This window comes from Prionailurus bengalensis, chromosome D1 (assembly GCF_016509475.1).
Source record: "Prionailurus bengalensis isolate Pbe53 chromosome D1, Fcat_Pben_1.1_paternal_pri, whole genome shotgun sequence".
In the NCBI taxonomy this organism is placed as follows: domain Eukaryota; kingdom Metazoa; phylum Chordata; class Mammalia; order Carnivora; family Felidae; genus Prionailurus; species Prionailurus bengalensis.
In genome coordinates, this window is record NC_057346.1 from 46,737,614 (window position 1) to 46,752,708 (window position 15,095).

At 33.5% G+C, this 15,095-nt stretch overlaps 1 protein-coding gene across 24 annotated transcripts in view; it reads left to right on the forward strand.

Annotated features, from left to right (window-relative positions):
* The window catches only part of PICALM (phosphatidylinositol binding clathrin assembly protein), a 100,168-nt gene that overhangs the window by 45,608 nt on the left and 39,465 nt on the right, over positions 1 to 15,095 (forward strand). For all 24 annotated transcript variants that reach the window (XM_043580024.1, XM_043580021.1, XM_043580022.1 and 21 more), the window contains exons 5-11: positions 1,066 to 1,159; positions 4,314 to 4,425; positions 5,693 to 5,799; positions 7,762 to 7,803; positions 10,435 to 10,520; positions 12,580 to 12,703; positions 12,968 to 13,104. In XM_043580024.1, the coding sequence (XP_043435959.1) occupies positions 1,066 to 1,159; positions 4,314 to 4,425; positions 5,693 to 5,799; positions 7,762 to 7,803; positions 10,435 to 10,520; positions 12,580 to 12,703; positions 12,968 to 13,104 (702 nt within the window). The remainder of the gene's footprint in view (positions 1 to 1,065; positions 1,160 to 4,313; positions 4,426 to 5,692; positions 5,800 to 7,761; positions 7,804 to 10,434; positions 10,521 to 12,579; positions 12,704 to 12,967; positions 13,105 to 15,095) is intronic.

The following is a 15,095-nucleotide window of genomic DNA, read 5'->3' on the forward strand; positions in this document are numbered from 1 at the left end:
TATGATTTTTGTAAGGATTTGAAAAACATACATCAAGCCCTTAGTATGGAGCCTGATGGTCACTGTGTACTTTAGCCCCAGGTACCTCTTATCTAGTGTTTTTGGTACCACTGTTGTAAAATTCTTTATATTGGTACTGTTAGTATTTCTTGTATCTATTTTTAGAAATACCTAAAGCAAAATTTATTTATTATTATTTTTTAAATTTTAAAAAATGTTTTATTTTATTTTTGAGAGAGAGAGAGAGAGAGAAAGAGAGAGTGGGCAGGGGAGGGGCAGAAAGAGAGGGAGACACAGAATCTGAAGCAGGTTCCATGCTCTGAGCTGTTAGCACAGAGCCGGAGACAGGGGCTAGAACCCACGAGCCGTGAGATCATGACCTGAGTCGAAGTCAGGTGATCAACCGACTGAGCTACACAGGCGCCCCAAAGCAATAATATTTAAAGAAATCTATATTGGGACTTTTAACAGAATACTTTATTAAAAAACATTCCTCTTAAGTATCACATATTTTAATGGCTGGATTAAAAATGATTTGGTAAAATTGGACTTTATTTTGTAATAAAACAATTTTAGTTATAATATTCTGACTTACAAGTCTTGCTGTTTGAGTCATGAATAAAATACCTTAAATAAAGCAGTGCTTACCAAGACTTGAGTTTAGTTGCTGGCTCATCATGTCCTGTTTAGTGATTTGAGGCAAATGATTTCTTTTTTTCCAATTAAAAAAATTGTAGAACTGCCCTTTACATATGAGTAGTGTGAGGATCAGATGGTTTCCTCATGTGAAAAATATGCAATAAACCTGACTCTAATGTATGCTTTTATGTCTCATATTTTTACACCTTTTTTTTTTTTTTTTAAGCTTCTCGATGTTGGACATAACAGTGTTTCCTGTTTTTGTTTTTCCTGTATGTCTTTTGCTGGAGGTTTCAGGTTCAATAATGACTTAAAAACATGTGTTGCTTCATAGCAACTTGTTCTTTCTTTAAATAGGGAACCAGATGAGAGCTTAAAATATAGATTTAATAACAAATTCAGTTTGTTCTTTTTTTTCTAAAATAGGGCTGATGGTGTGATGAGAACAATGAACACAGAAAAACTGCTTAAAACTGTACCAATTATTCAAAATCAGATGGATGCCCTTCTTGATTTTAATGTAAGTTGAATACACAAATGATTTTATAAAAATTTAAGATTTAAAAATATGTATTATTAAATTGGTCAGAGTGTTTATTCTCAAGTTTCCATCGACTCTAGTTTTTTCATACTAATATCCTGTTTGGCTAAGGATTTTCTATAAATGTGGTCCCAAATCAGATTACTTGGTATTTATATGATTTTTAAAGATTTACTCTAATTTCTTTGGTAGTGTTTCTCTAGCTCTAGAATTATAGGGTATACCAAGCTAAAGAAAGTGAGGGAGAGATGAAGTGATTGATCTGAAAATGTATTTTGATAAAGGTTTTTAGATTTTAAAAATGTGTAAAGATTTTCTTTATGAATAAACCACTTAATATTTCACTTTTGTCTACATCGTAGAAATCAGAGTATGACAGTTAACAAATACAGTGAAGTTCAAATACACTTACAACAGCTTGTTATATATATAGTTGTTGTCAAAAGAGCAATGTGTTCCTTGGAATTTTTGTTTCAATGATCATTTTTTAAACTAGGTTGCCAGCTTTGTCGTTTGTTAATATGTTATTGTTAATATGTTAACATGTAACTTGTTAACATATTATTAATATGTTAAGTGTTAGCATTTTCAAGTTTGTTCTTTTTGGAGGCATCTATCTTTAGATATTTTATTTTAGAGCTTATAAGTGCAAGTTAGTGAATGAAACTGACAATTTCATGATGAAATAGATTTTTTTCTTTTATTTCTGCTATTAATTGGTAGTCTTTAACTTCCTGAGGGCAGGGACCAGGTCTGCTTTTTCTCTACTGTGTCTCCATTGTCAAGGCATATGTGGCACATAGAGTGTATGTTCAGGAAACATTCAATGAATGAATTCTGTAGATGCTTCTATCTAGGACAGATTGTATCAAACTATGGCCTGCTGCCTGATTTTGTATGGCTTGTGAGCTAAGAATGATTTATATATATTTTTTTATGGTTGGAACAATAAAAAAATATTTTTGACAGGTGAAAATTACTTGGAATTTCAATTCAGTTTCTACAACAGTATTGTTAGACTACAGCAGGGCTCACTGGTATTGTCTATGGATGCTTTTTTGATGTAATAACCAGATTTGAGTTGTTGTGATGGAGACTATCAGGCCTGCAGAGTCTAAAGTACTCAGATTCAGGCCCTTTACAAAAAACAGTTGTGGATCCCTAGTGTGGAGGACGTAGGGGATTAATGTAACTATTATGCTTCATTTTGGTTTTTATTAGAGGATTCAACCATGAAAGTTTTTTCACTTAGTATTTTGTGAATGCTTTATAAAATTATGTGTTTTCATGGTCTGTGTTGTCCTTCACTGTATGTAACAATCTTCCTATTGACAGAGATTTAGAGTTTTTCTGATTTTTTTCAATACAGAAAATGAATGGGAAAAAAACATGAGGGATACACTAAATACTGTGTGTGTTAATGTGTGTATCTACATACTTATAAACCTGATTCCGTAAGTTTAATGCCTAGAAAAAGAATTTGGTGGATCAAAGGACATAAACTTAAAATGTTTTTTTTTTTTTTTTAATTTACATCCAAATTAGTTAGCAGATAGTGCAACAATGATTTCAGGAGTAGATTCCTTAATGCCCCTTACCATTTAGACCATCCCCCCTCCCACAACCCCTTCAGTAACCCTCAGTTTGTTCTCCATATTTATGAGTCTCTTCTGTTTTGTCCCCCTCCCTGTTTTTACATTATTTTTGTTTCCCTTCCCTTATGTTCATCTTTTTTTGTCTTCAAGTCCTCATATGAGTGAAGTCAGATGATTTTTATCTTTCTCTGACTAATTTCACTTAGAATAATACCTTCCAGTTCCATCCAGGTAGTTGCAAATGGCAAGATTTCATTCTTTTTGATTGCCAGTAATACTCCATTGTATATATATACCACATCTTCTTTATCCATTCATCCATCGATGGACATTTGGGCTCTTTCCATACTTTGGCTATTGTCGATAGTGCTGCTGTAAACATAGGGGTGCATGTGTCCCTTTGAAACAGCACACCTGTATCCCGTGGATAAATGCCTAGTAGTGCAATTGCTGGGTCATAGGGGAGTTCTACTTTTAGTTTTTTGAGGAACCTCCATGCTGTTTTCCAGAGTGGTTGCACCAGCTTGTATTCCCATAAACATTAAAATTTTTAATAAATATTGCTAACTTACATTACAGAAGGCTTAAACCTAGTCACTTGTCAACAGGTACCTCTTTTTCTTCATCCTTGTTAGCACTGAATAATAGCTTGGTTTTGATTATTTTGGTATCTACCAATCTGGTGCTCAAGAAAGGATAGTTTAGTGATTTAATTGATTATTATATTTTAATTTACTTGATGATTGAAGGTCTTCTCACATGTTACTAACTGTATATTGTGAATTGTCTGTCATTTGCTTTATTATTAGGATTCTCTACAGTGGAAGTCAGCCTTATTAGATATTTTGCATGTATTGACCAGTGTGTTGTTTACCATTTAACTTTGTGCTTATGTTTTTCTATACCTAAAAATGAATTTTCATGTAGTAGTTATTTGTGTAATCTAAAAAAGAACTTAAAGTTCATTGGTTTATCTTCTTGATTTCATTTCTTGGGATAAAACTAAAGGTTTTCCTGTATTCTTGATAGATAAATAGGTGCTGGCTTTTTGTTACAGCATATTTAGTAATAATACTATTGATTCTTTATGTGTAAGGTACTGTGCTAAGCTCCTTACGATCAGTGTATCATTTAATTCTCCCAGTTAACCATATGAAATAGAAATATCATAACCATTTTGAAGGTAAGTTTGTTTATAATAGTGGAAAAGGGTATATTTAAAAAAAAAATACATTTCTTGTACCTAGCTTAGCTTTGTGCCTTGGTGATTGCCTAGGAATTTTGAAAGAGGGGATTTTTTTCTTTATGACTTACTTCTGAATTACATTGAATGTTACAGAATTCTTGTTTGTGGCTTTTACATAAATCTGAGCTCTTAGACACATTTATGCACTATTTGGATATAACTCTGAAAGAAATAAATGTATTTTTCTCTAATACACCTAAATATTTGAATTTACTGTATTTTAATTTGAAGGAAGTCACTGTCATTTAAAAGATTAAGATTAGTTCATCTTTTTTTTCTAATTTTTCCCTAGGTTAATAGCAATGAACTTACAAATGGGGTAATAAATGCTGCCTTCATGCTCCTGTTCAAAGATGCCATTAGACTGTTTGCAGCATACAATGAAGGAATTATTAATCTGTTGGGTAAATATTGTTGTAGCTTAATACATTTTATTTTTTTTATCTTGTGTCATATGGATAAATATTGTTGTCTGAGTTGTTACTTAGAGCTGCCTAACCACTCCTTGGGCTATTCATTGATTGTAACAATTTATTTGGAGAAAAGATTTTTATTTCTAGTTACGCGTGCTAAGAGATTAAATACTTATTTTTACAACTAGAATGTTCAGCTGGATGAACTTGTTTTGTAGATATATCTTTATGTTTTTTTTATGTCAGTTTTATTATTTTTAGAGATATATAGATCCCTTTAAAATTAAGTTAAAGTTATTTTCTCTCCTAGAAGAATCTTACTTCCTCACAATTTACTTGTTCACAATTTTGTAATTATAAAATTGATAGATTTTTTCTAGGCCTAATTTTAAAATTGATAATTATTTTAAATGGATTAAAAATTTATTTTTTAGGATGCCTTTTACTTTTGAGGCATTTTAGGAATGTGTGTATTCCTAGTTATTTAATTTTGCCTAGAAATGATCTTTTTTTCCTGTGGGATTTGGATGGAGTAGATGAGTAATAGTCTGTAAAGAATGCCTAAGTATCGGTCTCAGATGTCCAGTGTGTTCACTCCAATGTGCTTGTTTTCCCTCCCCTCCTCACTTAAAAAAATTATTTAAATTTGCTGTTTATAGGCTTATTCACAAACTTATTTAGGGATGCTTTACTCTGTGAAGATAGGGAAATTGGGATTATTTTTTTTCACAAAAAAAATGGAAGGTTTCTACATAATTTTGGGAGTCAGTCACCCTACAATTACTTATAAATTAAGCTCTTTATTGCTGTTCATATAATAAGTTTAAATAAGCTTTCCAGGTGTCATTTGGACATGGTAAAGTTGCCATCTTTATTAATATGTTAATATATTATTAGTAAGAATATTTGGAAGAAGAATATTTGGAAGTAGTATATGTTAATACATTATTAGTAAGAATATTTGAAAGTATGAATATGTGGAATGGAAAAAAGTATAATGTGTTAATAAAAATTATAGAAATATTATAGAACAAACTAGTAATATGAGTGAAGTCAAATGATTTTTCTGTTTTCAATATAGCATCTCTGTATTAATTCAATTTAAATATCTCAGCTAATTTAACACTGACATTTTTCCTGTAGGGTGAGTTTGTTCTCTGAGACACCTATATGATCTCTTTGGAGCTATTACTTGTTTTCACTTTTGAATTTTCTCTTTTGATGTGAATAAAAGTATTTTTACATTTACCTTTGGCAGAAAAATATTTTGATATGAAAAAGAACCAATGCAAAGAAGGTCTGGACATCTATAAGAAGTTCCTGACTAGGATGACAAGAATCTCAGAGTTTCTCAAAGTTGCAGAGGTAAACTGTCCTTAAGTTAACTAGGTCTCTTAACTTGCTTTTTTTGTCTTTAAGTATAGGTTTTAGAGAAATAAGTCATTATCCAAATGAAAGTCACATCTTAAATATAATAAATAAAGTGTATATTCAGTCATATCCATATACTATATTGAATTCTTTGTTATGAATGTGACATGGTATTGACTAAGATATATCTTACATACTTAATTCAATATTGAATATTGAAACGTAATCCATTTTTAAATTGTTTATTTCTCGCTAAAATAAGGAAGGTGGCACACAGTGGTGCAATAGAATTTTGTGTTTGGCATTAGCCATATATTTTAGCATATTTATCTTATTATATGGTAGAGAATTTTCAGTGTGAGTACAAGTCTTTTTCTTCCACTGAGATTTGCAGCTAGAATCACATGGTCCACAATGTTTCATTACCCCACAGAAGTGAATTTAGTGTATTTATTGTTTGTCATTGATTATGAACACCATGAATGTAGGTTGTAGAACAGTCTAATTTTATAAATCTGTTTAAATAATTTTCTGAAATGGTCATAGAAGGCACTATCTTGCTTGCACAGAGGCAACTCTCAAAGTGTTTTTGTTTTCCCTTCCTGTACCTTAGGATAATTCTGGAAGATGACTATCATTTATCAATTATATCAAAGTAGTTAATCTGGAACTTGCAAGTTGGTGATTTTAGCTCTATTACCATAGTGATATTTCATTCTCTAGCAGATGAAATAAAACAGCATCATAAGACCTTTTGAAAAAAAGAGCTTTATGTTAGCTATCTTATGAAATCTACTGAAGTTTATATTGGATTTAAAGTATCCCTCAAGAGATCAATGTATTTTTTCCATTTCTTTAGGGTTAGTCATATACTAAAACAAGAAAAAGGTAGTGTTTACACTGTGTTTTCAGTAAATTCTTTAAATGTTTTAGTTTGCTGACTTTTCCCTTTGGCCTCTTATGTTCTTTGCATTTGATAGTTATAGTTACTGACTTAAGTTTTAAGCCTTTATTTACCTTCAGTTATTCTGGTCTGAGATGAAATAGACCATTTACTCTGTGTGATCTGAGGAATAAAATATTCTTTCATGAAGCTGTCTTTGTCTTTGGGTTGCAATTCATTATGAGACCTTAGTCCTTTGAGTAAAGGTACAAGTAACCTTTTCAAATGTGTTTGGAGGGGACTCATGTATCAGTTAGTGATAAGCTATTAAGATCTTAGTATGGATTATTGTGTCAAATTTTCTGATACCATTCTGGGAGTTGCCCTCGAACTGTGGAAAGGAAGAGAGGATGATTAGAAAATGAAACATAACCACAGGAAGGGAAAAAAAGTTTTTTAATTTGGTCACAAGAAAAGTATGAATGGTTTTTATCATTTTTGCTGGAAATTGCCTAATGCCCGAACATTAAGAAAGTGTATTAGAATTGGTTTGTGTAGATAGTTATATCCTGGTTGGAAGATCACTTGGCATTTGCATGAACATGGGTTTTAAAAACTGTTATCTGTGGTGATTGCCAGGAAAAGCATACTTTATGTAGAAAGACAAAGTCCTTATCCTCAAATTTGTTCCTTAACTTCTTTTTTATGCCCCAGGAAACTTGTTCATGGTCAGCTTTTCTCTTTCTTGCTGTAGTCTTTTTGTCATATGACACATAAAAGTGATGGAATTTTTTAGATTGTGACAAGGTAGCTTAAGTATTAGGTGCTCAGAAGATGTGGATACTCTTATTGGATTTCCAACTCAGGTTCTTCTCCTTTCACAACTTTTAGAACCATGTAAATAACATCTAAGCCCATGGAAATAGTGAATGATCCCTCTGGAGATTAAATAGTCTTCTGATTTTAAAGAAGTCAATCTAGAATATTGTTCGTGGTACTAGCCATAATGTCATTTTCTAAATTTTTATTTTTTATTATAATTTTCTTAAGTACAATGCTGCTTCTTTTTACAGCAAGTTGGAATTGACAGAGGTGATATACCAGACCTTTCACAGGTAAGTGTATGGTTATAATATCATTTCACTGTCTGCTATATGTATTGCTAGGTGTGAATGGTACAAAGATGAATAATATGCAGTTACTACTGTCAAGGGATTGGTGTGATTTTTCTTGGCAGATTCGAACATATATTGCTGACTTCTAACATTATGATCTCCTCATTTCTTATGTTGGTGGAGCTAGCCATTACTATACCATTCCTTTAGTTTATTTCCTTTAATGTGTACAGTTCAAATGCCTTTTTTTTTTTTTTTTTAACTTTTAAAAAATGTTTATTTTTGAGAGAGAGACAGAGCGGGAGAGGGGCAAAGAGAGGGGGAGACACAGAATCTGAAGCAGGCTCCAGGCTACAAGCTGTCAGCACAGAGCCAGACGCGGGGCTTGAACCACAAGCCATAACATCATGACCTGAGCCAAAGTCGGATGCTTAACTGACTGAGCCACCCAGGCACCCAATCAAATGGCCAGTTTTAATTAAGGATTCTTTAGCATAGTACTTAATATCTAGACTTTGAGGGGCGCCTGGGTGGCGCAGTCGGTTAAGCGTCCGACTTCAGCCAGGTCACGATCTCGCGGTCCGTGAGTTCGAGCCCCGCGTCAGGCTCTGGGCTGATGGCTCGGAACCTGGAGCCTGTTTCCGATTCTGTGTCTCCCTCTCTCTCTGCCCCTCCCCGTTCATGCTCTGTCTCTCTCTGTCCCAAAAATAAATAAACGTTGAGAAAAAAAAATTAAAAAAAAAAAAATATCTAGACTTTCAAGTCATATATACCAAAGACCCTTTGTTGGCTCCTGCTGTGAATCATACAAGTGATCTTGGGCCAGTTATTTAATTTTCACTGTCTCAGGTTGTTTATTTGTAAAATGAAGATAATACTAGTGTCTTTGGGAGTCTTAGCAGACATTTTGTTGGGATTGGGAAGTGGTATACATGTGTTCTCAGTTCAACATAGAAGTTAATATTATAATCTAATATTTTTGGCTTTAATTGGTTTTCTACTGTATCTTTCTTATACTAACGTTTTGCATGTAGAGGGAAAACACTGAATGAAGGAAATTGTTGAAGTCATAATTGGTAGAGAGATTTAGATGCCTACAATGCAGTAACTCTTTATCTCAAATCCTAAAGAATATTTGGGGCAAGTAAATGCTCCTGATGCATTTGTTTCACTTAAAGATAGGGAACAATTCCTTTTCAACTGACTGAAAAGGTTTCCTTTTGAAAGTAACTAGCTTTTCATATTAAGTTGAGATTTGATATATAGTCTTTAAAGGCCAGTCTTTCTTTTTAAAACAAAATTGAGTGAAGTATCCATTTTGTGAAGCTTGATAACTAAACATTTGTGTTACCAGCATACCATTCAGTATTTAAATCATTTCTATCACTGCAATTCTCGTGACCCCTTCTGGTCCTTCCCTAGTCCCCAACACAAATTACTGATGTGATTTCTAATAGCATAATTTTATTAGATCTTAAATGTGATATAAATGGAATCACACAATTATTTATTCTTATATCTGGCTTCTTTTGCTCATCATAGTGTTTTGAGCTTTGTCCTTATTATTGAATGTATTACTCATATTCATTCTTCTTTATTGCTGAATAGTATTCCGTTGTGTGACTTTTACCACAGTTTTGTTTGTCCATTTTCCAAATGATGGACTTCTGGATTATTTGTAATTTTTTACTGTTGTAAATTAAGCTACTTAAAACATTCTTCAACAAATCTTTTCTTGTAGAGATAGGTTTTTATGTCCCTTGGATAAATAATTAGGAATGGAATTGGGTAGTTAAGCTAGATGTATACTTAACTTCATAAAAAAAAAAAATCAGATCATTTTTTAAGATGGATGAACTTTGACCAGCATCATATGAGAGTTCCAGTTGTTTCATATCTTCACCAACATATGATGTTGCTAATCTTTTTAATGTTAGCCATTCTAGTGGTTAAGAAATTTTATCTCATCGTGATTTTAATTTGCATTTTATTGATGCTGGTCTGTAGTTTAATTTATCAATAACTATTCAAAAATAATCTTTGCACACTTTGATTTACTCAAGTACTTACTAAAATACCAGAAACATTCCCAACGATATGTCTAGCTTTTAAGAGTATGTTTTTATTTAAAATTCAAATAAGTTAATATATTTAATGAAAGTACTTGCAAGAACTCTTTAATGTTTCGTGTTTACATAGTCTCAATTTTTTTTTTTCAACGTTTATTTATTTTTGGGACAGAGAGAGACAGAGCATGAACGGGGGAGGGGCAGAGAGAGAGGGAGACACAGAGTCGGAAACAGGCTCCAGGCTCTGAGCCATCAGCCCAGAGCCCGACGCGGGGCTCGAACTCACAGACCGCGAGATCGTGACCTGGCTGAAGTCGGACGCTTAACCGACTGTGCCACCCAGGCGCCCCAGTCTCAATTTTTTTTTGATTAGGTTTATTAATACCCCTTACTAGGTCATGCTTATGTAATAAAAATAAGAGCATAATAAAAACAAAACTCCACTGTTAATTCATGAGGAATATACCTGTTTATTTTTTTTCCTCTCATGTTAGGTGATACTTAATTTATTTTGACCAATGGTCTCTTTATCCTGAAAATCTTAATATTTGTACAATTTTAGGCCCCCAGCAGTCTACTTGATGCTTTGGAACAACATTTAGCTTCGTTGGAAGGAAAGAAAATCAAAGATTCTACAGCTGCAAGCAGGTATATTACTGTTCCTAGGGCAAAGAGCAGGTTTTTATGTTTCTGAGAGAGTTGATGAATCTACCTTTTAAATGTCAAGGCATTTAACTTTGCCTTATCTTGATTTTATCATATATTAGAATGAACTTAATGATATCTACCTGGTAGGGCTGCTACCAAGGATTAGATGGGTTAATACATGTAAATTCTTGGAATAGTTCCTGATCTTCAATAGAAGTCAGCATCTCTCTGTCTCTCTCTCTCTTTTTAAATGTTTATTTATTTATTTTGAGAGAGAGAGAGCAAGAGAGCATGCAAGGGAGGTGCAGAGAGAGGGAGACAGAATCCCAAGCAGACTTCACGTTGTCAGCGCAGACACAGGGCTCAATCTCAAAAGTCATGAGATCATGACCTGAGCTGAAACCAAGAGTCAGATTCTTAACTAATTGAGCTACCCAGTTGCCCCTTGATGTCAGCATCTCTTAAGATGATAACACAGAGTACTTGGTTTATAGCTGTATTCACAGTGTCAGTATTTCTCTTAAAAGTGATAATTCATTTATTCATGTGGTGTCTTGTACTTATAAGATGCCTGTCTACAAATTTGATTAACCTTCACTGTGGCCCAGTGAAGTGTGCGGTAGTAATTCTGGGACTCAAACCTAGGATATCTGATAGCAAATATCATTATCTTTCTCTGATGCCAATTCATGGGGTTGATATTTGACATATTTTAATCAGTCTGTTGGGCTTTGAGTGGATTTCCAAGACTAAAACCAGTTAACCTAGCAAACTGAAAATAGCACGGTTCATCTCATATTGACTTTGTAACATGAGTTTTATGTTGGGTAGTGTGACTTGAGTAATTCTCATGTTTCTTTATGAAGATTTCCTTTTAATGACATGAAAAAAATTCTGTAAAATGTAATGAGAACCTTTTCTTTAGATTTTTTTGTTTCAGAACTTTATTTGTGGTAGCAGAATTTAAGTAATTTTTAAAGGAAAATGTTACTGGATTTTAGTACTTTTTCACTCCAAATTTGTTCTTTCAATTTTCTAGTAGGTTTTTAGAAGCATAAGCCAAATTACGTGGCACTTATATAAGAAATGAATAAAAAATATGGCCAAGTAGTTGAGGTACATTGATTTAACTTCATACTTTTGTTATCATAAAATTTGCTGGGTTTCTTGCATTTCTATCACAACTATATTACTCTTCCCTTGTCTTCTGAGTTGTATTTTATAAAAATTGATTTTACATAAGTTATTAGTAGTTCTGCCACTTGTATGCTTGGAATATAAATTAATGATGATTGGTGTGTGATAAAAGGAAAATGAGTGAAGGTCATGAGTAGTAGTTCTTCAGGTTAGAACTCTTCCTAGATGTGTTCATATTGCCTAGAATTGACATTCGGAAATATATGTTGTTGGGGTTTATGGTATGCTATAAGGGGAAGGAGGTGGCTTGCTATGGTGATGCATTGTGCGTGTGTACTATGTTTGGAAAGGAACTTCTAGCTTGGCAAGAGGGTAGCAGATAGAAAGGAGGTGCCAGATGGACTGACGAAATTGATCTGTCTTTGAAGGAACCTGTGGTCCTCCGGGAATGACATCTTTGGGTGGTATTATAATGGAAACCTCTCTAGACACACATTATTTATTACTGGTACTAATGTTTTAGTGTTCCTGTAGTTGTACTGCCAAAACCTACGCTGTAAATTAGTGGAGTAATTTCCTGCGAGAAATTCAATATATTTTACCCATCAGGGTTTTCCTGGGAGTATGTGAACTTTTTTCTAATTGCATTAGTTCCCTTCCTTGGGGCTTGGAAGAAGCAGTGTCCCATACCTTTATTGTGAACTCTTTCCAAAGTCTAACAATTTAAAAAGCAGGGAATATTTGTATAAATTAGCTAATTGCTAATAATCCTGTGGGTCACTAGGTAGAATATTTTATCTGAAGTACTGATTTTTACTCCAAAAGGTAAATTCATAATTGTAATACCAATCCATGGCAGTGTTGCCAGACCATTTTATAACCAGGTTGCAGAAAGCCAAATTACCTTTGTCCAATTTCCTAGGGCAACAACACTTTCCAACGCAGTCTCTTCCCTGGCAAGCACTGGCCTGTCTCTAACCAAAGTGGATGAAAGGGAAAAGCAGGCAGCATTAGAGGAAGAACAGGCTCGTTTAAAAGCTTTAAAGGTAGGTGTTTGCATTCTCTTTATTTGGAAAAACAGGTACAGGTGTTCATAAAGGAATTGGAACCTCTAAATAGACTAACTTAATGATAGTTATCCAAATGGGGTGAAACTCAATAATCTGATTTTTCATCCTGCCATTGACTGACTGATGAAACCAAGAACACCTTTTTGCTATCAGAACACAATTAGATAATGCTTTTTTTCCCAGTGGCCATAAAACAAATCCGGGTTTTGGATTCCTTATGCTAGTTCCCTTTCTTAACAGGAACAGCGCCTAAAAGAACTTGCAAAGAAACCTCATACCTCTTTAACAACTGCAGCCTCTCCTGTGTCCACCTCTGCAGGGGGTATAATGACTGCACCAGCCATTGACATATTTTCTACCCCTAGTTCTTCTAACAGGTAGGTGGAGAAGGTAAAGATTACCTTTGAATACTTAGATCTAAAGGCTTCTAATAGAAAGAGCTTTTCACATTTAGTTTAATTTATGATTTTATATTCAGAAGTTCACACAGTGGTGTTAATAAGTGGTGATAATGGTATAATTAAATATAAAATGTTAAGAGTATATACCTTGCATATTTAGGAAATGGAAAATGGCTAAGTTACAAATTTATACTAATTGGAATGTAGTGGGTAATCTATGGGGCAGATGTTTCATTTTTATATATGGATATGTACATAATAGGGGTATGGTAATATATTTCACAGTATCCTTTCATTGGATATTAAATGTCTTTCATGTCTATTTATTGCCTTATGTTAAACTCCGTACTCTGGAACACTGTAAGAGTTTAGTTGTCAGATTTCTGTGGTATTGAGGCCTACCAGGCCAACATCAATAATCTTGTTGCAGTGTCAATAATTGAAGCTATTTAATAATGGAAATAATAATATTTCCAGGAAAATTCAAATAATTGGTTTATTTTAAATTTGTCCTATCTTTTACCTCAGAGTGGTTTAAAGTAGAAGTTTGGAAGTCAGATTCTGGTTTGAATCCTGGCTGTTATTTCTTAATCTTTTTTTTTTTTTTTTTTTTTTTTTTTTTTTTTTAAAACCTGTTTCCACGTAAGGTATTGTATGGTATAGGTCAGTGGTTCTCATTCTTTAGTAAGCAGCAGAATCACCTGGAGAGATTCTAAAGCCACAGCTTTCTGAACCTCACCCCCAGAGTTTCTGATACAGTAGATATAAAGTGAGGCCCAAGATTTTCTGTTTCCAACAGATTGCCATGTGGCTAGCATAAGATTTAGCACAGTCTTATACTAAAGCACACAATCTTAAACAATATCTTTGATTTTGTTGTTGTTGCTGTTTATTTTATTATTAACTCATCCTTAGAAGGTCTTCCCTCCCACCTGAGACCTGTCATCATTCAATGTAACTTACTTAGTTGCTGCCTGTTCCCTAAAGTCTTAATAGATGTTTGTTGAATTTAGTGTTTTTCTTTCACCTTTATAATTATTGTTTTCTCATTTGTTTTGTTTGTTGTTTGGCATACTGCCTTTTTAAATCCCCATTAAAATAACTTTGAACCCATGAAGCGTCCCCACTTGAGGACCTTAGAAAGAACTCTGTCTTAGGGGAAATAAATGGAAAAGAAGCTGAATGTTTAAGAATGAAAAAAATTATTAGGTAAAGAACTAATTTGGCTATTTTTTACTTCACTTAATACACTCTTAGTTTTTACCTTTTTAATTCTAATTGAAGGCAGATCTTAACAGCCTATAACAGAATGCATATTGCCTTATTCTGTTTTTCTCCCCCAAAGCACTAAATGCATTTATATTTTTATTATCTGTAAAACTGTTTTTTACATCGAAGAGACATTTTGTTTTTGAGTAAGTATAAGTTAAAAATGATGTATGTTGTTTTGTCCACAATGCTTCAATTCATGGAAACTCTGTGATCTTTTTTTTAATGTTTATTTTTGAGAGAGCACAAGTTGGGGAGGGGCAGAGAGCGAGGGAGACAGAGAATCCCAAGCAGGCTCTGTGCCATCAGTGCAGAGCCTGACCTGGGCTCGAACCCATAAACCATGAGATTGTGACCTGAGCCAAATTCAGGAGTTGGCTTCTTAACTGACTGAGCCACCCAGGCACTCCTCTGGTATCTTTTTTTAGTTGTTATTCCTTAATCACATAAAAGTCATACATATCATGTAAATAATGCCCCCTGTAGTTGTGTAATGGGGTGGCTCTGTTATAAGTTTATATCATATATGCATGTATAATTTTTTCCTGTATTATTGATATGTTTGGATATTGAAGCAGGGCAAGTGAGATTAACAGGTAATTTGCTTTGTTAGAGGGGTTAGTATTACAAATGTAATGGAAGTTCTTTGAAGATTAAAAGTAAGAAAACAAATTTCCTTAAAAAAATTAAAATTGCCA